At 32.6% G+C, this 24,796-nt stretch overlaps 1 protein-coding gene across 3 annotated transcripts in view; it reads right to left on the reverse strand.

The window, feature by feature from the left end:
• Positions 1-24,796, reverse strand: part of HTT (huntingtin) — a 208,483-nt gene that overhangs the window by 105,910 nt on the left and 77,777 nt on the right. For all 3 annotated transcript variants that reach the window (XM_031943981.1, XM_031943980.1, XM_031943982.1), the window contains 11 exons: positions 21,711-21,774; positions 20,546-20,646; positions 16,190-16,336; positions 12,903-13,023; positions 11,370-11,446; positions 9,347-9,498; positions 7,493-7,695; positions 6,053-6,179; positions 4,440-4,567; positions 2,937-3,047; positions 868-945 (listed from right to left, as the gene is read on the reverse strand). In XM_031943981.1, the coding sequence (XP_031799841.1) occupies positions 868-945; positions 2,937-3,047; positions 4,440-4,567; positions 6,053-6,179; positions 7,493-7,695; positions 9,347-9,498; positions 11,370-11,446; positions 12,903-13,023; positions 16,190-16,336; positions 20,546-20,646; positions 21,711-21,774 (1,309 nt within the window). The remainder of the gene's footprint in view (positions 1-867; positions 946-2,936; positions 3,048-4,439; positions 4,568-6,052; positions 6,180-7,492; positions 7,696-9,346; positions 9,499-11,369; positions 11,447-12,902; positions 13,024-16,189; positions 16,337-20,545; positions 20,647-21,710; positions 21,775-24,796) is intronic.

The raw sequence follows: 24,796 nt of genomic DNA on the forward strand, positions 1-24,796 counted from the left end.
AAGGGATTCAGGTAAACTACCATTTTAACTTAAGAATGTCATGGGAGAATGAGGAAAAAATGATACATGATTTTAATAGTTCAGATGCCTTGTTAAGGCCAACAAGACTAGTGATCACTGGAAAAACAACTAAAATGAGAAGAGGAATAGAAAGGAAAGAAAGGAAAAAAAAGTAGGAAGAAGGAAAAGAGAAGGGATGAAGAGGAAGGGAAAAGGGATGAGAGGGAAGATGACATGAATGCCTACCAATTAACTAGTAAAGGTTTATTATGATTATTACTATACAATTAGAAAATAAATGAATATCATAAATATATATCCAATTACATTCAAAAAAAAATGTGAAATAGTGACTATTCAAGCTTAAGAAAGCACCTTGGAGTGAATGAGTAAACAGTGGTAATTAAATATCACTAATTGAAAGAATATTTGTCCTTGGAACAAATGTAACCACTACTAAGGCCACAACCTTTTAGGGGGCTTAGCTTTAAGTGAATCATAATTGCTAATATTTCTATAACGCTTTAAGGATTGCAAATTTCTTTATGTGAATTATCTCTTCTAATCTTCACAACAAATTTTACAAAAGAAACTGAAACTCAAAAAAATCACATGACTGGATCGCATAGCTCTGAAGTCTCTGGTGCAGGATTTGAACTCGGTCCTTCCAAGCCCGGCCCTCTAACCACCACATCAAGCAGCATCTCATTCATGTGGCTAACAACAGGAAACACCTTTCTATGAACATCAATGATACAGCTTCGCACATCTATGCATCATAGCTAACCCACTATCATCATCATCCCAGTCATGGAGGTAGAAGAACAAGGAAGAATGTGATGGTGAAAAAAGTATTCATTTCCTTACCTGTTGAACACAAACAGTAGCCATTGTAGGTTCTCGATTGAAACAGGATTTCAGGTATCCCAAGATTTCTTCAACACACTACATATCCCCCAAAAAAAGCATAACATATTATACTAATAACTAGTATCTGCTGTTAAGATATTCAACAAGAACCAAGAGCAAAGTCTATTTTATTTGTATCAATCTTGACAGTTATCACAGGCAAGCTACCCAATTGACCTGCTGGACTGAGCAATCTACTGAATAACAAATTTCAAAAGTGAAATTTAGCTGCTATATTAAGTGTAGAAAAATGAGAAATGGTGATTACTTCGACAGACCAAAAAGATTAACAGTAAACTACAATAGAAAAAGCACCTTGTGCATAGTTAAGTTTTTTAACATCTGCTGACTGAATGATAAAAATGCTTTGATTTTAACAATCAGAAGGCTTTGCTATTGATTTGGTTACATTATTTTTCCAATATTTTTTTTGACCATGTAAGAAAACCAAAAAAGGAAATGAATACACATAATTCCAAAGATTTTTTTTAAATAACCTAATAGGCACAAATGTTCATACCTATTCAGTTTTTGTCCATTTACCTAACTCTACCACCCTAATCAACTAATCAAAAACTCAAAGCTATTATACATTTTTCAATGTAATTTTATGAATCCAAAAATTAAATGTTGTTTAGGCTTAAAAATTCATGATCCGACTGCCCACAGATATATGAATGACTGCTTGAAGAATTCTTTTTTTGGACTGCATTAAACAAGAGATTTTCTGATTATAACTGCTCTCACAAATAAACCTCTTGATATTAGTCTATTTAAAATTCTTATTCCTGATTGGCTGGCTGTGTCATCGTGAACCCCAGAATTCCTAGGCAATCCTCGAAGACACTAAGATATTCAGAAAATGGTAACCTACACTCATGGAGGGAGAAGTCCTATATCAATGAAATCACAAGTCCTAATTTTTTCTTTATTTCTGTAAAGATTCTTTACACATACTAATCATGGCACTGAAGCACCCTCCTCTTCAAGGATTTAGGTATTTGAGATTCAGATCCTCATGTGAACCTTATAATATTGTGTTTTGGTGTGAAAATGCAGTGTCAAATTTCTCTAATAATGGAAAAAGAGTCAAGAAGACAGCAGCAATATCCTGTTGTAGGACCCTAACCAGTCCAAAAAAAATGTAAATAATGTAAAAAAAAAATTGAGATTTTTATGTAATGAGTGATATTAGGAAAAGATTACAACAGGTTAAATTTAAAAGTCATATATTAGGGCTTAATTAAGAAGCTAATGTAAAAGATTAGAAAGTAACAAAAAAGACTTGGTTGGAAAAGTGGTAAGATGTTTATAGGAGAGTTATTGGAAATAAGGATACTCCCTATATCTCTAAGAAAAATTTTGATCTAGATGTTAAATTGAAATTCCCTAAGGTCTATATTGATATAAAGCATAAATTCAGCTGACAAAACATTGTTGTAATGAAAAAAATGGCTTGGTCTGCTCATATATGACTGACCATATAGAAGAGGAGTCTGTTTCCTCTCCATTTTTTTTCCTAAATTTTTTACTCATCTAGAAGGCTAAATTCCAGCATGAAGTTGACCACTAGAAGAACATGAAAAAGCAAAGTGACTCAGGCAAAGGAAAATGCCAGGATGATGGACCGTTGCCCAAAAGTAGAGGGACTTGGAGATGATCCAACAGAAACAGAAAAAGACCAATAAAAAGAAAGAGCTCTAGCAACTCTATGGTTTAGGCCCATCTCTCTTGCCTTTCAACCACGGGCCCGCAGCCAGTCTTGTCACACTCTCACCTCCTCCTGGAGCCCTCATAGGTCCCAGAACTGATGGCATTTCTTTCGCTCCTGTGTCTATAGGGAGCTCCTTCTCTGCATTCTTTCCCCCCAGGCAGCCTTACTCTCCTCCAGGGCATTTTTGGGGGTGGGGAGGTACCTTCTTCCAGTGTTCTTTATTTCTATGAGACTGACCCCAGAGTATTAAAAGTAACAAGAACAAGGGAGTGAAGGAGAGAGGGAGGAAGGAAAGAAGAAATTGGGTACATACCTTGCCGATATCCTGCAGGGTTGCTAGTTCAAGAATCTGTGAAAGGACATCCAAGGCAGCCCGAAGAAACCCCCCAAACTTTTCATTGCTATTCTGAAGATCCAATGTAACCTTAAGAGGTAGGAATAACATACTATTAGTTATAGAGAAATAAGACTACCAAGCAACAGGGCATTAGGGAGACCTGGATTCACATACTACTTCTGACATATGCTGGCTGTATGGTTCACTCTTTAAGATATTAAGCTAGAGAAGATGCTAACCTGTATGATTTGGTATTAAGAGTTTCCTATGTAAGTAAGACCACACATCCCTATCCCTAATATTCAAAGCCTTCCATCAATGATTCAAAAAAGAGACCTAAAGCTCTTTATATAATCCTGGACAAATAAGATCATTATTCTGGCCTGAGAGCCATCCATCACTTGTAAAATTAAGCTGTCATTCTAGGCAATCAAAATCAAAATATCTTATGATCCTATCAATGACTTGCTAAAGGTCACAAAAATTTTAAATAAAGGTGGGACCAAAATCTATGTCCTTCCATTCCAAGCTCAATGCTGGATACATAAACTTACCTTCCCACATATAACTTCTATATCTCTGTAGTAAAAGTTTTTGATAAAATTTCTTAAATATTGAGGGGGATAATACAAGAATATTATTATTTTAAAGAAGCTCTTCCTTCTCCCCGATTTTTTTTTATTACAAAGAAAGGTTCTTACAAATAGACCCTAAGCATCATTTTGTAGGTATCATGACAAATGTAACTGATACAAAAATATAACCAATATATTAGCAACCTTCATGAAGTCTGGACATGTTAAGTCTTGGCTGAAAGTTCTTTTTATTCACTATTGCTACTATAGGGTTCCCACCCCCCCTTTTTTTAAAGAATTACATCATTTTCAAAACTTCAAAGTTAAGACTAAGGATTTTGCATTAAGATTATAAAGCAGATTTCATTGTTAATCAGCTATAAGACCCAATTTGTTTTTACACTTTTAAGATGACAACATGCATAAACATCAAAAGAAAGTGACAGAATTTTCTATCAAGAAACAATAAAGGTCTGAGTGAGAAAGTATAACTAGGACAGTAGTGAAAAGACTTTATGACAGTTACCCTGGCATTTAAGAGTTTTCCACTTATCTCCCAGTTACTAGAAAATTGATCTCTGCATATGTTACTATTTATTTTTACATTTATAATATAGTGCTTTTAAGATCACTAGACCAAAGGTCAGAAGAGCAGAATTCTAATCTGAATACTAGTCATTTATCCTTAGAAAAGTCACCCATGTCTGCAATTCAAGTTTTACCAACTGGTAAAAATGGATTAGTAACATTTGTTCTATCTCACAAGACTTTAAGAAATGACCTTTGAAAAACCTAAAACTCTATTATTATGACCGTATTACTCCTGGGATTTAAAACTGAATACAACAATAAGATTCTCATACTTTGAAGCACAAATCAGAAAAAAAAACCATGCACACTATACCTTATAATTAGCATGTGTAGCTTTTAGAACATCATATAACTTGAGATAAGAAGGAAGATGATAGAAACTTCCCAATGATGATGATTTACTTGTTATGGCAGATCCAGAGGGATCAGAAGACCTAGAAGCTATTAAAAATAATGCAACATGAAGTAAAGCGCAAATACAGAGTGAAATTAAAATTAAAGCCATTGTTTTAATTTGCTGAGTTAACACAAATGATGATCAGTCCCTTTTTTGGAAGGCCAGCTCTTAAGGGAGGTTAATTGCTGGCTTCTAGAAGTTTATTGCCAGCCAAGTTAATGGTGGAAAGACTTCTTCTGTAGGTCGAGGGATACGTGATGGGTCTTTATTTCTCAAAATCATAGCAGAGAAAGGCATGTAATACATGAGGTGTGTGGATAAACTGTTTTAGCTTCAACAACTTATGAAATCATTAGTTAAGACAAAAGGAGTAATGATCAAACAAGTAACAAGATCCAAACAAGTAATCTCTCTCTCTCTCTCACACACACACACACACACACACACACTCACACATATGCTCATGAAATCGTGTATTTGTGAAATAATAATAAATGCAAACAGAACTAAAGGAATTAAAAATAAATAAATAACACAAAAACATATTGTTCATCTAAAATAAATTTCAAACATTAAACTTTGGGCCCCACATTTCATACTTATGACAAATTTATTCATTCAGTACTCATGTTCAATGCTATGTGCTAGACATTATAATTTAATTTTAGAAAACAAACATTAACTAAAATAATGTGTCTAATCGGAAATCTAAGATAAGTTATGAAAGAAAAAAAATGAACAAATAAATTCTAAGCTGAATCATATAAAGACCTTTACTATTTCCATAAATACAAATAATTCATTAATCCTTTGTTCAACCAGGCCATAGGGCTTTGATGATGCCTCAGCGTACTGTAAATAAAGTTGATGATATATTATTAATATCATCATTTACTTTATTTATACATTATATAAGCAAAGTAGTGAGGTAGAGCAGTGGATTAAATGCTAGTCCGAGAGTCAGAAAGACCTGAGTTTAAATCAGGCCTCAGACATTAGATATGACTATAGGCAAGAAATATTATCTCATTTCCCCTCATTCCTCAGAACTATAAAATGAGAATAATAATAATAGTACCTACTTCCAAGGATGTTTTGAGGCTCAAGAGATAATATTTGTAAAACTTTTACCATAGTGTCTAACAATATAGCATTATTAGGAGCTATATAAATAATAATTATTACAATGATAAAGTTGCACTACACAAAAATATACATTCAGGTAGTTTTCTCAAAGATAACATTCATTTTTCACAGAAACATTTTTAATAATGTGAAGTTTAATGAATATTGGGAAACAGTGGTAGAATGGACATGAGATTTACTTAAAGAGTCCAAGTAGAATAACTAAAGAGACTTTTAAAAAATACTGATATTTCCCCAAACCATAAACATGAGAGTTTCTAATTTGAATACTATTTAAAATTAATTTCCACATTATATTTTAAATAAATATATCATAAATCACTATGTTGAACAACTTAAATTTTTACAAGTCATACTTTCAAACCCAAACCCTTTCTCTATACCTGGACTAGCTTCATTGCCTTTTTTGGGACTCAATGGTACAGATGTCTGCTCTCCTGATTCTTTTTCTTTTCCTTTCCGACGGATTGGACTTAAAGAAGGTGGGTTGGTTAGAGAAGGTAAGGCTGCCTAAAACAGAAAAACAAAAAATATTATGGCAACATTATAATCTATAATCAAACATTAAAGTTTTCAAAATATAATACTTATTTTGCAAAAATTCTATACCCAATTGATGAGTTATAATTAATCTTTTAAAAATTACAATTGTTTTATGAAATATATTGGGAAATGTTGACTAAAGAATACTCAGAGAAACTAATGATAGGAAGAAAAAAATTCTCATTCACAAATATAAAAATTTTTCTATTGTTCAAGTGGAAAAGTTCTTAAACATTTTGTGTCTTAGACAAAGTAAAATCTGACCATTTAAACAGTTAATGATCTCTTTAAAAAGCATGCCATTCAGAAAATCATTTCATCATCCTGATTCTCAGTTTTCTAATATGAGGAGTCTGGATGAGATTATTTCAAAGGTCTTTTATAGCTCTAGCTCAATGAACCAGTGTACTATTCCACATTACCTCTATCCCAGGATTATTACAAAGAGAGTACTTTGCAATTAACAAAGCCTCCAATAAACAGGAGACATTTCAAATAAGAATAACAGGTCATAAAAAGAGATAATTTCTGTATGTTCCTCTGCCTCTTTGAAGTAGTAATGGTATTAAGTATTAAACAAAGTTTGAATACAGAAGACTAAGACTTTTTTGATATGTTACTTAGCTTTGCTGAATTCACTTTTTTTATTCTTTATTATACAAAATGGATCAATGATAGAAGTTGGGAAAAGGAATACAACGGGAAATTTAATTGATGTAAAAACAAAATATATGAATTGAAAAAAAATTGTTTAAGTTGTGGATACTTTTGTCCTCTTGATATAAGACATAGAGATCTGGAAGTACAAAATGTTAATGATGTCTTTCAAACTCAATTACTAAGGCAATCATGCTTAACAATTTTTAATTTTTACAAGGAAAGCTTTGATGGGGAAAAGAGAAGGTGTGTACAAGAAAATGACTATAGTATTAAATATAAAAAATAAAATTGATGAAATTTTTAAAAAGAAAGTAATATTAGGGAGAGTTATTAAATTTATCATTTTATCAAATTAATTTCTGATTAAGTGTATTTAAAATAGTACCAGATTTAGAGCTAAAAGAAATTCAAAAGTCATTTTACCTACAAGGAATTTGGAGTCCATAGAGGCAAGATGACTAACTGAAGGCCACATACAGTGGAAAATCTGGGATTTGAACTAATTTCGAACCCTTAATTTTTTCTACTTTATAACACCGGAACAGAAGGAATTTTTTATGATTTATTGATAATTAAAACAATTAAGTCTGTCATTATGTTCAACACTGCAAGAAATATACCTTTATTGCTGGCCCAGGAGTAACATCATCCAAAACATGGGCACAGATGTTAATGGCTTTCAGCAAATGAGAAAAGAGCTGCTCTACCATTGTAACCAATGTTCTATCTCCCAAAGCTGGCCATGGCTCTTCTTGTTTCATAGCTCCTGGACTGGTTTCATCTTCTGAAGTCCATGGACTTTTCAAAGATTTGGGGGCACTAGCTGCAAGCACATCAGCCTTGTTACTTCACAAATAAAATCAATGTTTACAGTAGTAGAATTTGAATACATATTCATTCACTTAACTGGAGGACAGGGCCAGGATTGCAGGATATTTCTTGAAGGAGAGGCCCAGCACTGTTTTTCTCTCCATTTCCCACAATCTACACTGCTTCTTGACTTCTCTGGAACTCTCCGACTTGCCTTATTTCCTCAGGAAACTCATCACTGGGAAATGTCATTGTGCTGCAAGATTGAATCTGGCTGGTTCTCCCATTTCAGCAGTACTCTCAACCCTTCTAATGGGAATCTGATTTGGAGAGCAGGGTCAGGGGCTTGAGGGCCTTAGTTTAAGGAAGCAAGTTAGCAGTTTTTTTAATCCCCATCTCTCAACTGCTACATTTCTTTGGAGCTTCCATGAAACTCTCCATCATATCCCCATACCAGGTTATCTTCCTGTCCTTCCCCACCTCACTGTTTTTCAGCTTCCCTTGGACCACTGACTTCTCCTATTAGATTATAATGTAATTGAAGATTATCCCATTAGATTGTAAACTCCTTCAGGGCAGGGACTACCTATTTTCATTTGTATAACAAAGTACTGAGCTTGATACCTGGTACTTGATCTTAATAAATGTTTACTCATTACAAGTCATTACTAAACACTCATTATATACAAATAGACAATTAAGATCTCTTCCCAGATGGAATTTAAAGGTGATTCAATATATGGCAATTATTGAATACTATTCATTAAATAGATAGCAATTATATAATACAAATAGAGAAAAATAGAATAAGGTAACAACATAAAATGGGACAGAAAGTACCATGGGAGATGAATGGAAAGATAGTTTCTACTGAAGCAAGAGGTAAGGAAGTAGGGAGTAGGAACAGAGATCAAAGGTTTTCTGCAGGAAATGACATTTAAATTGGATCATGAAAGATAGGGAAGATTTCAAAATGCAGGAAAAAAAGATAGTGGAGGAGAGGAAGTATTCTAGGTTTAGGAACCCAGTGTGAAACAAAGCACAGACATGGGAAAGTATAATATGTTTATAGAGAACAGTGAATAATCTAATTTGACTGGAATCTAATGCAAGTAAAGTAGAAAAAAAAAATAAGTCTGGAAAGATACCATTTATATAAAGTGTTGAATACTAGCTATTTAAATTTGTGTTGTCTTTTTTTAAATTAGTATAATTATTCATACAAGTAAGTTTATCAATTAAGGAGCTTCTGGGAAGAAAATTCTCACCACCAATCTAGAGAGGCATTTGTTCTGTCTGCAGTCCCAGAAAGTTATCACACAGCTAATACATGTCAGGGGAGGGACTTAAACGCAGTTTTTCCCCAATTCTCAAGCTAGTCTTCTAGTCACTATTCTACACTGGAAGCACACACTTGTGGTTAAAGGAATAGAAAAAAGGGAATAGGTTAAAACTATCCTTGCAAAATGGATACAATAATATGTGCAAACATATAAATAAGATTTGTGGAGATTAGAAATAAATTAAGAGAGTGACTTATTCCAGCATAACTGTAGAACTATTTTTTCTTATACACAAAAAATTCTGAAAGCACAAAACGCATACAATGGATAAAATTACTTTGGAGAAATCTAAGATGACTGTCTAGCATCATTTTGGAATACCTGCAAGCAAATTCCCAGCTAAAATGATCGCATCTTGATGTGCTGACAGATCCAGGGGAAACCAGGCTGAGGACAACAGGGTAAGAATGGTTGTAGCCATTCCAACTGTACAGCTCTTCCTGGATTCATCTGAGGGACTCGCTACAGGAACCCTGAAATCACAAATTAAGAGTCACCAATATCTTCTAAAACAGTTAAGATTTCCTTCTCTTTTTAAAACAGAGAAATGTAATATATATGTATACATATATATAATATATATAATATATGTTAAATATTTTTATATAAAACACAACACTATAATAAAATATTTAAAAACAAAAGATCAAATTTAATTCAAAATACAGATACTACTGATATCTTTACCTTTTATGTTGCCACAATTTTAATTTTTAAGTTACTACATATTAATTCTGTGGTATGAATACTTAAAATAAAACAATTATTTAAACCAAATAAAGTCAAGTTTAAAAACAAAGCATTTAGTCATTTCATGTAAAACTTAAAATTATACGTAAGAAAACACATTCCTACAAACATAAAATATCATAATGTATAGCTTTATATTTCACTAAAAGATTTTCCCACACGAAAGTCTTCCCTCAACCAAATAAATTGATATGAAAATTCAAAATGAATGCTAACTATTAAAAACTATAAAAGGTTTGAGAGAAATGATTCATTGAGGACCCCTACTCAAACTCTAATCAGAATTAGGTCATTATGATTTCATAAGGGGAAATGAATGTTAGTAATTATTTTAATATATTCATCTAGTAAAACATATCTAGTCAATCATCTAATAATAGTTATAAGAATAAGCAATTATTAATCCACACTTCGTATAAGTCACATAGTAATACAGATTCTATGAAGAGCTCTCCAACAGGTCTCAAATTTTACTTAGGTATCTGAAGCTAAATAATGCTTATTGTCCTAATTTAGATTTAGTAACAGCTTAAAACACTTTTAATTTGTATGCATGATAAAATGAATTCTCCAGTAATGTCTCACTGTAGTTTGGGATTTTAAGATCTTAAGAAATTCAAGCCCAAGTTCTGATACAAACTACTAGGTTGAAAAGATTTTATTTAAGTAGAAGCTAGAATGTACTTGTCATCCAAAAGAAGGCCTAACTAAGCACAAAGGTAATCGGCACAAGGCTGGCCACTGGTCATTCATTTTTGAGGGAAACCTATCTACAAAGTTATTGAGGGAATAGGATTTGCATCAGCAAGAAAATCCAAAACAAACAAAAGAATAGATCACTATTGTATTAAGGTTTACAATGGATAGAACTCTTTCAATTAGAAAAGGCATTCTCCATATAAATTCAAACTGTAAATCACATCAAGTACATGAAATGATAAACTTGGGAATCACATGTGAAAGCATCATACACACCCAGAATAAATTATCTCATATTCTAAAATAAACACAAGATTAAAAATATCTTTAAGATTTACCAAGTAGGGGCATCTAGGTGGCACAGTGGATAGAACACCACCCTGAAGTCAGGAGGACCCGAGTTCAAATCTAATCTCAGACACTTAATAAGTCCCAGCTATGTGACCCTGGGCAAGTCACTTGGCCCCAATTGCCTCAGCAAAAATAAATAAATAAAATAATATAAGATTTACCAAGTAGGATAACTAATATCTTCATTTTAAGGATGAGGAAACTGAGTGAGACTCAGAGAAATCAAATGGTTTCCCTATGGTCACAGATCAGCTAAGTATTGTGGTCAATATTTGAACCCAGGTTATCTGACATTTAAGAATATCTTCAAGTCTATCCCAGAATAAATAGTCAATAGACACCAATCTTCAAATTAATTGCATCTTTGTCAAACTATCAAATAGGTAGTTTTCAACAATTTATTTCAGACAGGTAGATCTTTTAAAATTTCAAATGGCTTACAAATTTAATAGCAGACAAACATAGACTCCAATATATAAGTAAAAATACACTGTTTTTGTAAGTATGAAATCTAGTAGTCTATGGAACAAAGGAAGAAACATACCCACAGTGCCACCCTAGACTCCAAATGCAGACTGGAAAAGCAGTAGAAAGAAGACACAAAGCTTCACAACAACCAAACTGGGGGAAAAGAAAAAGATAAAATATATCTATCAAATACTTGACCAAAGAATTGAACCAATCACAAAATATGAAATAAACTTTTCTTTCATTTTTTTATTCAAATAAATCCCTAGATACAATGAAAATTACAGATATGAAGAATATCTATCCTGAAGAATTATTTTCTGCCTTAATATGTATATTCATTTTGGAAGCAAAAGCTAATCAAAAGAACTAGTTTTCAAAATAAATTATTATCCCAATGGCGATACAAGATATGGCAGATAAATCAGAACCATACAACATTACTAATATTAGAAAACTGGTTCTTAACTTGTTTGCAAAACTCTATATTTAACTGCCAATGAACAACAGTTTAACAAAAAAAAAAAACAAAAAAACTAGCTTGCAATGGTCTGCCATTTGAATTTTCAAAGGTTCCATTTGATCTTCTTTATAGAAACTTTGAGAAAGAGCATGAATAAATGCTTTATTCTAGTGCATCAAACATTATATACAGAATCAGAAAAGATGAGCTTGAAGCACAGCTCTGTCACTTGCTAACTGTGCTATGTGGCAAATGACTTCACCCCCGTAAGAGATCCTGGTTGTCTCATCAAATGTAGACCTTAAACTCAATTATGCCTAAGATCCCTTCCAGGTCTAACAAAGGAAACTAAGAACCAAAGAGGTGAATCACCTAGTGTAACGACTTGCTGATAGTTAACAGAAGACCGTTATGTTAGAATCTAGATGTCAATTATTCTTTTGGACTATGACTCTCATGACTCTCCCTTAATAATGTGGCACTAAAATGAAGCTGACTCAGGTGTACCTCAACAGCTACCCAGGTTTTTTTTCCTTTCCACTTCATATTAAATTACTGCATACAACATTAACATATCACGTAAAGTACCAATCTCATAGACCCCTTTCAAGATTTTCAAGTTCTCACATGGGAGAATGGAGAAGTCTATTTAAATGATGACCACCAGCTCCAAGGCATTTTAGGGGGGAAGGGCAATATTACCATTTGACAGAAAAGGAGACTGAAGCCCAGAAAAATTACAATGTTTAATTCTGTATGAAGAAGTCAACACTAAGTAGCAAAGAAATTCTTTTCAAATTGAAGTCAATATTAGCACCATACTATTAAAAATCAAAGAATATATTTCCCTCTTTTCTATTATAACCCAAACATACTAGGGCAATGTCCACTGTAAAGTGGAAGAGTTTGTCGGTAGCTGTAATAAGTTTATCTTGGGCAAATATATATACACAAATGTATTTTTTAAAATGAGGTCCAATTTTTATTGATTTTGTTATCAAATTTGCCAAGAAAACACTTAAATAGAATAGATCAATATAAACTTGAAAACAAACTGTGATATTAACAAGTTAACAGGAAATAGTGGCCTCTACAGGATGCCACAAATTATATTAGTAGATTATGACTGAATAAAAAAATACTTACTGTAAGTGCTCGTGTAGTTGATATTGTCAGGGCATGCGAAACCGCTGCAATAACTCTAGAAAGATTATTCTCCATAGTCACATCAGTTATGTTTGGTAGCAAGTTGTAGCCTCTGTATATTCTAAAAAGTAAAAAATCAAAATTAATATCTGTTTATAAGTTAAAATTATAAATGCATTTTGAGAATGGTATTTATGACCCAGGGATATTGGTGGCTCCTATTTGTCTATATTGCAAATGGTTAATTTGCTTACAAAAATATCTGAACAATTTTATGGCGTAAAAACTGAAGTGTCATAGCTCATAGTAGGTATCTCACATAATATTCCACTGTCTCATGTCCCTTATTGGAAAGCAGTCAACTAAATTCAAAATATACAGGTTAAATTCACAAATATGCAAATTACACTTAAAAGGCTTCCTCTCATTTGGCCCTCCCAACCTTTTGAGAAAGACAATACAAATTTTATTATCACCATTTTACAGATGAAAGATATGACTTGCTAAACATCAGTTAAAGAATGTCAAAGTCTGCTTGAAAAGTCAGATTTTACTACCTATGCACTAGTCTTTCTACTATACTACATGACTTCATGGACTAAACAAAATTAAACTGAAAAAAGTCAAAGTTCTACATTAAGCTTTCAGAAATTTCTAAAGAGAAAAAAAAATACATCTTTTATAAAACTGATATCTATTGACAAAGTTCTCTGTATTCAGCCAAGCTAATCTGAGAAAGCATCTAGAACTGAGACTATATGCAAAGTTTAATGCAACTTGACGCAAATTGATGCAACTTGACAAGAGACTCAAAATGAGGAATTGAGGTTTTTAGAAGATTAAAAACTTAACATAACAAAAAAAATCAATTATCAGCTGAAAATCAAGTTAAATTACGCAAAAGTATTCACTTTAGAACCTGATGTTTAAGAGCAATTATATCCTAAACATCAAAAGGTTCTATTTGAAAATCATAAACACTTTCATATTTAATTTCTGATTTCACAATAGTATTCAGCCAGTATCTTTGATAAATGTTTTTTCTGATAAGAATATATTATTTAAGAAAAACAAATTGCTAAAAAAATGAGAAAATACAATTGATTTGAAAGAAAGTTATCTTTATGCTGAGTGAAATGAGCAGAACAAGGAGAACATTGTACATGGTATCAGCAAGATTATATGATGGTCAACTATGATGAATCTGGCTCTTCTAAGCAATATGGTACCTCAAGACAATTCTAATAGACCTGAGTGCCATATGCACCCAGAGAGAGAACTATGGAGACTGAATGTGGATTGAAGCATAGTAGTTTCATCTTTTTTTTGTTTGTTTGTTTTTTACTTTCTCATGGTTTTTCCCCTTTTGGTCTGATCTTTCTAGCACAACATCACAAATATGGAAATATGTTTAAAGGGATTGCTTATATTTAACTTTTATAAGATTGCTTGCTGTCTGGGGGAAAGGGAAGTAAGGGAATAAGAAGAAAAAATTGCAACACCAAATCTTATAAAAATGAATGTTGAAAACTCTTTACATGTATTTGGAACAATAAGATACAATTGGGAAAATGGAAAAAAAGAAAGTTACCTTTAATGAAAATGTGAATATGGCAAAGAAATTTTTGTACCAGATTTTTAACTTAGCCTTTTAAATTAGGATAAAATCCATTTAAGAATAATGCCTGTCACTCCATATGGCAAAGGTTTTATTCAATCAAGAGAAAATTACAAGTAATTATTATAATTACTTAATTATTTAAGTATGCAAGTCATTTTATTGGTCAATTTTTTTTTTTTAAAACTTAGCACTTGGTAGCAGGCCATTATGTAAGAGAAATAAAATATAGCTTTTAAAAGGGAGGGATTTAAAAAATAATACACTCCCTTTTGCAAGTGTTTCTTTGAAAAAATTAAGCTTTTTTGAACAGAAATGTGAAACTTCATAAAAAATATCACTCTGCAGTCTTAAGTTACAGCTTTATGCCAGGTCCATCTGCATAAGCAGCAAAAAAACAAAGTAGACACAAGAAAAGAAACTCCAGAACTATACTCTAAAGGCTGACCAAGACTGAGACATCAAGGGAAAATCAAAAAGACTTTCAGAAATTAGAAGCCATGGGTTTTATCTTTTGGCCACATGAGTTCTCAGTCTGAGCCCTCTCTCCTTTTGAATCTGTATTTACAAAGACTGTGCCTGAGAAATTGAAAGAGTGCTGAACAGCAATTCTTGCTCTACTTTTTACTACAAATACACTTCTGAAAAAAGCAAACTGGGTTAACTGGTTAATATAATCTGCTTGACATTTTTAATTACCGATGATTACCCTCTAAATAAGTATATAATCCTAAATAATAATGAAAATATCTATACTGTTCTAAATCTGTGCTAAAAATAACAGTAATAAGCTTATATCTAAATAGCATTTAAACGTTTATAAAAAATTATTTCTTTACATATTATTTCAGTCTAGTCTCATAGCAACTCTGTGAGACAGGTATTATCATCATTCCATTTCATATGTGAAGAAAAGGAGACAAAGAATATAAATGATCTGTTAGGACACATAGCTACCAAATTCACATCTTCCTGACTCCAAATCCAGAACTCGATCAGCTATGCCACCTGGCTGCCTCTATGATAATCATCAATCTGTGCATTAGGACTACCTCTTTAAAGGAGGTACATCCACTTTTTTCTTTTGGTCAAATCCCATGACTTTATATTTGGAAGGAACCCCAAAGGTCACCTAACTTATCCTGATTAAGAACCATTTAGACAACACCCCAAGCAGTCAACCAACCTCCATTTCAAATCCCAGAGATTTTGGATTCATCAGCTCTGTTGTCACCCATTCTGGTATAACTCAAAGAGAGGTGGAAATGCTTCTAATACAGAGAACATAACTGATAATGTGGCAACAGATTACCAAAAGGGTAAAAAGCTCACTAATTTAACAATTCAGAGGCTCTATAAGAAGACTTAAAAAAAAAAAGTTCTTCATATTAACATACTGCATTACAGCTTAATTACTATCCCCATTTTATACGTGATGAAATAAAGGTTAAAAGAAGTAAGTGGCATGCTCAAAACTACACAAGAGTCAGTGAACTATACAACAGAACATAAGCCCAAGCCACCTGACTCCAAATCTAGTGTTCTTTTCATGCTGCCCTTCAAATTAATGTCTTTTTCTTCCAAAAACTGTCTTTATTAAAAAGTCTTAAATATAATCATCCAGAAAGGGTAGGCATGCTATAGACAAAACAAATGTCAAATACCATACCTCGTGATAGTGCTGACTGAAAAGTGAGAGGGAGGCTGAGTCTCATGCATTAGAAGTTTCAGGTAGACACTGCTTTGATCCCTTGCCACTGCCACAACTGGATCGGTCTGTCCTTGGTCACAATTATAAAACAACTTTGGAACAAGCCTTGAATACAATAAGGAAATGAAAATCATGAAAAAAACAAAACCACTCATTAAATAAAATATGCATTAATGTTGTCTGACTTGAGACCACCTATGAACTCATGCATATAATCTTGACTATGAGTTTCCAGACTGTTCACCAATGGACTTCTTAAATAGACTGAAAATATAAAAACAAATCAAGGTTGTTACAACAACACATTTTATAAAAACTGGTTGAGGTTCCTAAAGCTCTACCAAGGACCCCCTTTCCACCAGATTCCATTCTTATAGAAGGGTCAAAGGCTTGTATCTTACTGTCTTATGAAATTAGTTGTTTTCTTCTAACCTTTTAGTTCAATGAGGACAGGGAAAAATGACTTAATTCTTTAGCTCCAAACAGTCAAGAATTATTTTCTGCACATGTAAAATGAAGTATTTGATGAAATAAATGAATCATTAAATCCCTATTTAGCTTAACATTTATTATTCATTTATAAATCATCAACAGTTACTTCTAATCATCAGTCTTCTTCCTCTACACCTCTATTAACAAAGTTTCTCATTTAAAACTATCCCTCATATCAGCTCTCTCAGTTTCTGAATTGTTGACCATCTTTCTTAGGTCACCTTCTCTATTTCAAATGACAGCTCCTTTATGAAAACTCCAATCCTTACAGCTAGAAAGGACTTTTTTTCCTAACTAATCTCACATACTTTATATTGCTTTTCCATATTTAGCATATTATAACCTGTATGGTATTCATATACATTTTATCTCCTACTTAATTCCATGAAAACTAGCCACTCCTGAGGACACCTTTCCTGCCTTGCTATCCCTGCTACCAACAATCTCCCCAGGGTCCTCTTTACATTCTGACATAACCTATGAAGTGCTGAATCTACTATTTGTCTCACCAATGTTCTCTTAGGACTTTAGGTATTTCCCATTTTAAAGTCAAACTTTCTTCAGGTATTGCCTCCTTCAATAAGAATATGAGTAAGTTAGTTCCTTGAGGGCAGGAAGAAACTCCCACATTTTCGATATCTATATTTAGCCAATTAATAGAATGATTGGCACACAGAAAATGCTTACTAAATGATCATTCATTCATTATTTCATTCACTCACTTAAAGAGCTATTTTTGTATATTCTCAGTATAACAACACAATTAAGTATGAATGGTTTTTTGGCAGAGAGCTATAAACTAATACAAACATTCTGGAAACCAATTTCAAATTATGAAAAGAAAGTAATCAAAATACCCATACCTTTAATCAGAGATTCCATTGTTGGGCATATACACCAAGAAGTAACAGAAAAAAAAGAAAAGACTGATATACACCAAATATTTATATTTACATTTTTCATGGAAGCAAAGAGTTAGGGGGGAAAAAAAAGCACATGCCTAGCAATCAGGAAAGATAAACACACTAGCATATGGCACATCCATCACCAATTCAATATGTTCTACACATTGTTACCAAACTAATTTTTTGTAAGAGCATCTTAGACTATGTGATTTTTAATTTAACCAACTCCAATGATTTTCTGTTGCTTTTGGAATAAAATAAAAATTTCTCTGATTAATGCTATACAGAACCTAGTTGCGATCTATCTAACTTTCCTGGATATTTCTTCCACTTTCTATTGCCCAATTTTCTGTATCTTTTCCCACACACAATAATCCAATGTCCATTAATACCTCTACAATGGCCAATGTTTTTCGGGAATGCACTGCCTTTTTAGGTCCATCTCACATTTTATGTCCTCTCTTCTATAAGATATAGCTAAGATTCTATCTTCTGCAAGAACTTCCTGATCACTTCAAAACTAAACATGATTAACTACTTCATATATTCTTTTATTTATTAGTAATATTTATGCAGTGTGTTTGTAAAATAAGCTTCTACTGCTATCTTTTAAACATTGCCTAAACTTTTCTATGCTTTTTGCATCCTCCCAGAGAGCCATCACTTATAACAAAAGAATGTTTTCTTAAAAAAAGAGAGGGGGAAAAAAAAAAATCAGAAAAATCTAACAATTTATTCAATGTCCCAAAATTACATCCCACAGCTCTGCAAAAGAATGAAAGGAAGAGGTATCTTCGTATATCTTTGACTTAGAGATAATTGTGTTCTTTGGAATTTTACAACATTTAAGTTCAATTGTCTTATGATTCAACTGCTTTGTGACTGATGTTCTTTCTATTATATATGTGCAATCATTGTGTATATTGTTTTTTTGGGTCTAATTTACTTTTCTTCATGTACTCATCATTTCTTCCCCTAGAGTCATACTCTACTACATTTGCATACCACAATTTGTGCAGCCATTTCTATGTCAATAGCATCCACTACATTTCCAGTACTTTGTTACACAAAAAAGATGCTGCTCTAAATATTTCGGGATATATATCAAATATTTCCTTTTGCCAATAACATGCTTGGGGTATATGCCTTGCAGTAGAATTTCTGGGTCAAAGAATATGGATATTGTAATGATTTTATTTGCATATATTCAAACTGTTTTCTAAAATGTTTATACTCATCCACAGTTCCACTAATAATGAATTAATGTATCTATTTTTCCCCAAAACCTTTCCAATATTATTACTATAATTTGATAATTTTGTCATTTCCTGTATATAAGGTAAAGCCACAAGGTTATTTTGATTTACACTATTTTTACAGGGTCAGCAAGTTGGTGTTGTGGATAGATCTCTCAGCCCAGAGTCAGGAAGATCTGAGTTACTTACTAGTTATGTGACCCAGGGTAACTAAATCTGTTTGCCTCTGTTTACCCATCCTTAAATGGGGATAATAATGGAATTGATCTTTCAGGCATTATGGAGATCAAATGAAATAATAATTACAAACTCCTTGATGTGCTGCCTAGCACACTGTAAGCATTATATTTGTATTAATTATTAAAATCATTATTGTTAGTAATATGAAGGATTCTTTCATATTGTCGTTAATACTTTCAACTTCTTTCAGGAACTATTTATTTATATCCTCTGGTCCCCATAAGAGAATGATTTAGTTATAAAGATATGTATATATGTATACATATATGTGAATATGTGTGTGTGTTGTGTGGGTATATGAACACATCAGGGAGAATAAACATAAATATATCCATGCTTAACTGTAGCCTGTTCAGAAGAGGTGCAAGAAGGGAAGGGGGGAGGTAAAGAGAATAAAATAAAAAGTACACAACAGAGAACAAAAGAAAACCCACAAGGAAGAAAAGAAAAGATACAGTTCAGAATACAACATGTTTTTTTATTATATATACTTTCATGAAATGGAAACTTATTGTATTGACATATTTTGATCCTCTTGTATGTTCCACTGTACACATAACAATGCTTCTTTTTTATTTTTCTGCTTTTTTTCTTTTGCTTTTTTCCACTTTCTATTTACATTTTAAAATTTAAAAAAATCAAAATCACTACCAAGGCAAATAAAAATGTGTGGTGTATGCAAAATACTGTGTAACAAACATTAAAATAATGAAAATCTTGACATCAAGGAATTATCAGGGGAGATATAACATCTAGAAAAAAGAAATATATATTAAAAGAGACAAACATAAGGAAAAAGAAAAAATTCAAAGTTCTTGAGGAAATCTGGAAGAACATGAGATCATTTTCAGTTGAGAGTTCAGGAAAAAGGCATGGAGCATGGCATGTTATAAAGTTTTTAAAGAAGAGAAAGCTAAAAACAAGCAGAGATAAAGAATAAATTAAGAGCATGAAGAACAGGGTACTCCCTTTCCTAAACATATAAAACAGAAAAAGATGATTTAGAAACAGTAATCCAGTGGAATAGAATACAAAAAGAAAGTAATACTGGATCAAGTTAGAAAGGCGGATCAAAATAGATAATGTGGGACACTGAATACTAGGCTACAGAACACATATATTTTTTTCCTCTAGAAAACAGGGACCACTGAGGGTTTTTGTATAGAGGAATGACATAATCAAAACTGTGCACTGAAAAGAAAATTTTGGAAACTGTAAACATGACAGATTAGAAAGAGATAAAATTTTGTATATACTACCAACAAAGGAAGCAAATGAGTTTTTCATATGTATCACTATCTGAATTAGATGGATTAGTAGTAGTTCAGCCCAAAAAAAGCCCATATATGGTCCACAGATGTTCCCATGAATTGAACATTTAAATTCATTTCGATTATGACTCACATTTTTGAAGTTCATACCTTATTAATGAAGATGCAGCAACATGCCTCACCCGGGGATCTTCATCTCCAAGTAAATAGATGACAACATTATTGAGCACTCGATCCTGCAGTTTTAAAAGCTTTAGGGAAAGGATAGGAAATATTAAGCAATAATCATACTTCAATATTTATAAAATGTTTTTCATAATAGTTTGGAAAAAGAAAAATCCAAACATCTCCTAGATCCTGAGGTCCCTGAAATTTCAGGGGACAAATGACTTGACTGACATAAATCTAGACAAAGCACATACAAAATACTTAACATTTTAATAATTTTTAAAAGAAACATGGTAAATGAGGATAAAAATATGAATAAACCTAATTCACAAGATTGTTGTTCAGATCAGATTTTGGGAGTTGTGAACAGCTATAGAATTGTGAGTTATCATTATAAATTCCTTATGTAAAAGGTTGCAAATCCAAACATTTTCTTCTCTGAATGCCTTCCTGAAGGTTAATGAAATACATGTTTTTCAAAAAAAAAAAAAAAAAAAGAAAAAAAAAAAGAAACATGGTAATAGTAAGTAATTTTACTAAGGTTCAGTTCAGTTTCCTGTGAATAATGTTGTTAGTAAGAGACAATCAGCTAGATAAGGTTAAAACATTGTTTCATAGCAATATGAGGATATTTTGTTGCATGTTAATGAAATTACTGTTAAATTAATTATTCAGGGCATTATGTATTACCATGCAAAGAATCCCCATAACAAACTATGAATTCATTTTACACACACACACACACACACACACACACACACACAATAGTATAGCTATTATTAAGATCTGTAAAACGTTTTACAAATGTTACCTCATTTTACCCTCACAACAACCCTATGGGGGTAAGTGGTATTAATTATCCCCATTTTAAAAAAGGAAATGAAGGTTAAGGTTAAAGACTTATCTAGGATCACTTAGCTAGTTTTTGAAGCAGCTTTCAAGCTCAGGGTTTCTTGACGTCAAACTCAGTGCTCTAAATTCTACACTTTGTAAATATCAAATAGTTTCGATAATGAAAACAAGATGACACTTTTCAAATAAAATTAAAATAATGTGGACTCAAAGAATTTAAACACTAAAGATAAACCATATGATTCTAATTCTTGTAAAATGAATAATCTACTACATCAAAACTTAGTCTGCTTACCCCAGTATAATGATGAGATCCCTTGTGTAAATGGTCTGCTCTTGCCTCCAAAAAGCTCACTAACCTTAAAAAAGGAAAGAATAACAGAGTTAATAAGGAACAGAAGATTTAACAAACAATTGCAGGTAGCAACTTAAAATGAAAATAAGGCTCTTTGTTTTCAAAATCTAACTCAGAAATGCAAATTAAGACAACTCTGAGATACCACTACACACCTGTAAGATTGGCTAAGATGATAGGAAAAGAATGTTGGAGAGGTTGTGAGAAAACTGGGACACTGATACATTGTTGATGGAGTTGTGAACAGATCCAACCATTCTGGAGAGCAATTTGGAATTATGCTCAAAAAGTTATGAAACTATGAATGCCTTATGATCCAGCAGTGTTTCTACTGGGTTTATGTCCCAAAGAGATCTTAAAGGAGGGAAAGGGACCCCCATGTGCAAAAATATTTGTGGCAGCCCTTTTTGTAATAGCCAGAAACTAGAAATTGAATAGATGCCAATCAATTGGAGAATGGCTGAATAAATTATGGTATATGGATGTTATACAATATTATTGTTCTGTAAGAAACAATCTGCAGGATGAAAACAGAGAGGCCTGGGGACTTACATGAACTGATGCTAAATGAAATGAGCAGAACCAAGAGATCATTGTATACAGCACAACAATAGTATATGAGGATCAACTCTGATGGAAGTGGCTATCTTCGGCAACAAGAAGATCCAATTCAGTGCCAATTGATAGGTGATGAACAGAACCAACTACCCCCAGCAAAACACTGGGAAATGAGTGTGGACTGCTTACATTTTTGTTTTTCTTCCCAGGTTATTTTTACCTTTCTAAATCCAATTTTTTTTTTTTTTTACAACAAGAGAACTGTATAAATCTGTACACATATATTTTATTTAAGATATACTTTAAAATGTTTAACATGTATAAGGCTGTCTACCATCTAGGGGAGGGCGTGGAGAGAAGGAAGGGAAAAGTTGGAACAGAAGTGTTTGCAAGGGTCAGTGTTGAAAAATTACCCATGCATATGTTCTGTCAATAAAAAGCTATAATAATTTTTTTTAAAACCTAACTCAGAATTAGAGATATAAGAGATTTTAGAGATTATCAAGTCCAACCCATACCCAAAAGATAATCCTTCCACAACGTGGGCATCTAGCCTATAATGGAAGACCTGTAGTAAGAGATAAACTTTTTTTTTTAAACCTACTAACTTTTAAATAGAATTCATTTCACTTATGGAGAACTCCAACTAATAAAAAATTATTCCTTATATCAAACTGCTTCCACAAACCCGGAAGCAATCTTTTTGGAACAGTTCAAAAATATGTAATCAATATTCTAAAATCTTTGCAAAAGTGGACAAAAGAATAGCATTTGCAAAATAAAGGGTTTTCTTTCTCAAAAGAAAGGAAATTTCTTTTTTCACCCATACTATTTTATTTTTCGAAATTACATGTAAAGATAGTTTTCAACATTCATTTTTGTATTCCATTTTGTAATCCAAATTTGTTCTCCTTCCCTCTCTTACTTTCCCCAAGACAAGCAATCTGATATAGGTTACACATGTATAATACTTTTAAACACACTTCCATATTTGTCCTATTGTACAAGAAAAATCAAACCAAAGAAGAAAAAAACCACAAGAAAAAGCACTTGTGCATGCACACACACACACACACACACACACACACGAAATTAGTTTGCCTCAATTCATATTCAGCCTCCCTAGTTCTTTATCAATCTGGAAGACATTTCTCATCCCAAATCCATTGGAACTGTCTTAGATCACTATATTGCTAAGAAGAGCTAAGTCTATCATAGTTGTTTAATCACACAGTCTTGCTGTTATTGTGTACAATGTTCTCCTGCTTCTGCTCACTTCACTCAGCATCAATTCATCTAAGTCTTTCCAAGCATGAGCCTGCTCATCATTTCTATACCATAACTTATTCAGCCATTCCCCAATGTATAGGTCCTCTCAATTTCCAATTCGAGAGGAAATTTCTTAATGGGAATTTTTTTAAATATAAGAACTGAGATACTCTCATAGCATTAAAATAATTAAATGAAGAAAAATTATTTCACTAAAGGAAAAGTAGGCAAACAGAAAGTCTTTTTTCCCCTTTTTATTAGAAATTAAAATTTTTAAGGTTGTCAAAAATCAACTGAGTATACCTACTTTTGTTCAAAAATATTAAATCTCCTGTAAAGAAAGCCATAACATGTAACAAAGATGACAAAAGATGTTAGAGGGATTGCAGGAAGATAGGCACAGCACTGCAATGCTGGTGAAGCTGTGAATCAGCACAACCATTGTGAAAATCAATTTAGAATTATGAAAATAAAGTGATTTTAATAACCATATCCCTTGATGCAGAGTTTATACCCCCATTGATTAAAAAAAAAAAAAATTCCTCACATACACCAAAATATTTATAGTAGCAGTTTTTGTGAAAACAATTAGAAACAAAGTAGATACCCAATAATTGGATTACAACACTGAATACTGGGAGGTTTACTGTTCTACACATAAGAAATGACAAATGGGATAAACAGAGAATACAGAGAAGTCTATATGGACTGATATAAAGTGAAGTAAGGAGAATCAAGAAAACATAAGGAATGACTACAAAAATGTGAATGGAAAGATCAACCATACACAAAAACAATCAAAAGTGAACATTAGAAAATTATAAGTATCAAGTAGTCTAGAAATAAAAGTTACAAGGGTAGAGATGGCACAGTAACAGGAAACAGAGTAGCAAAGCTATTGACCACAAAACTCTTCTCTACACATGCAGAAAATGCACCAGAACACATCCTGATGCAGAAATCCAAAAAAAAGTCACAGAATGTGTTTTGTCAGGACCAGATTAAAATAGGGAGAAAACAGGTAGATGTGCTGATGTAGAAGACTAGATTGAGGTGGGAACAGGCCAAGCACAGAGCATCATGGAACTCAGAAAAAGGCTGTGCACCAAGATAAAAGAAAGTCTAACAACCACAGCAGAGAACCACCAGAGACAACTGAGGATCCTGCAATGCAGGCAGTTGCCAACTGGCAGCTTTAC

Source organism: Sarcophilus harrisii, chromosome 6 (genome assembly GCF_902635505.1).
Source record: "Sarcophilus harrisii chromosome 6, mSarHar1.11, whole genome shotgun sequence".
NCBI lineage: Eukaryota > Metazoa > Chordata > Mammalia > Dasyuromorphia > Dasyuridae > Sarcophilus > Sarcophilus harrisii.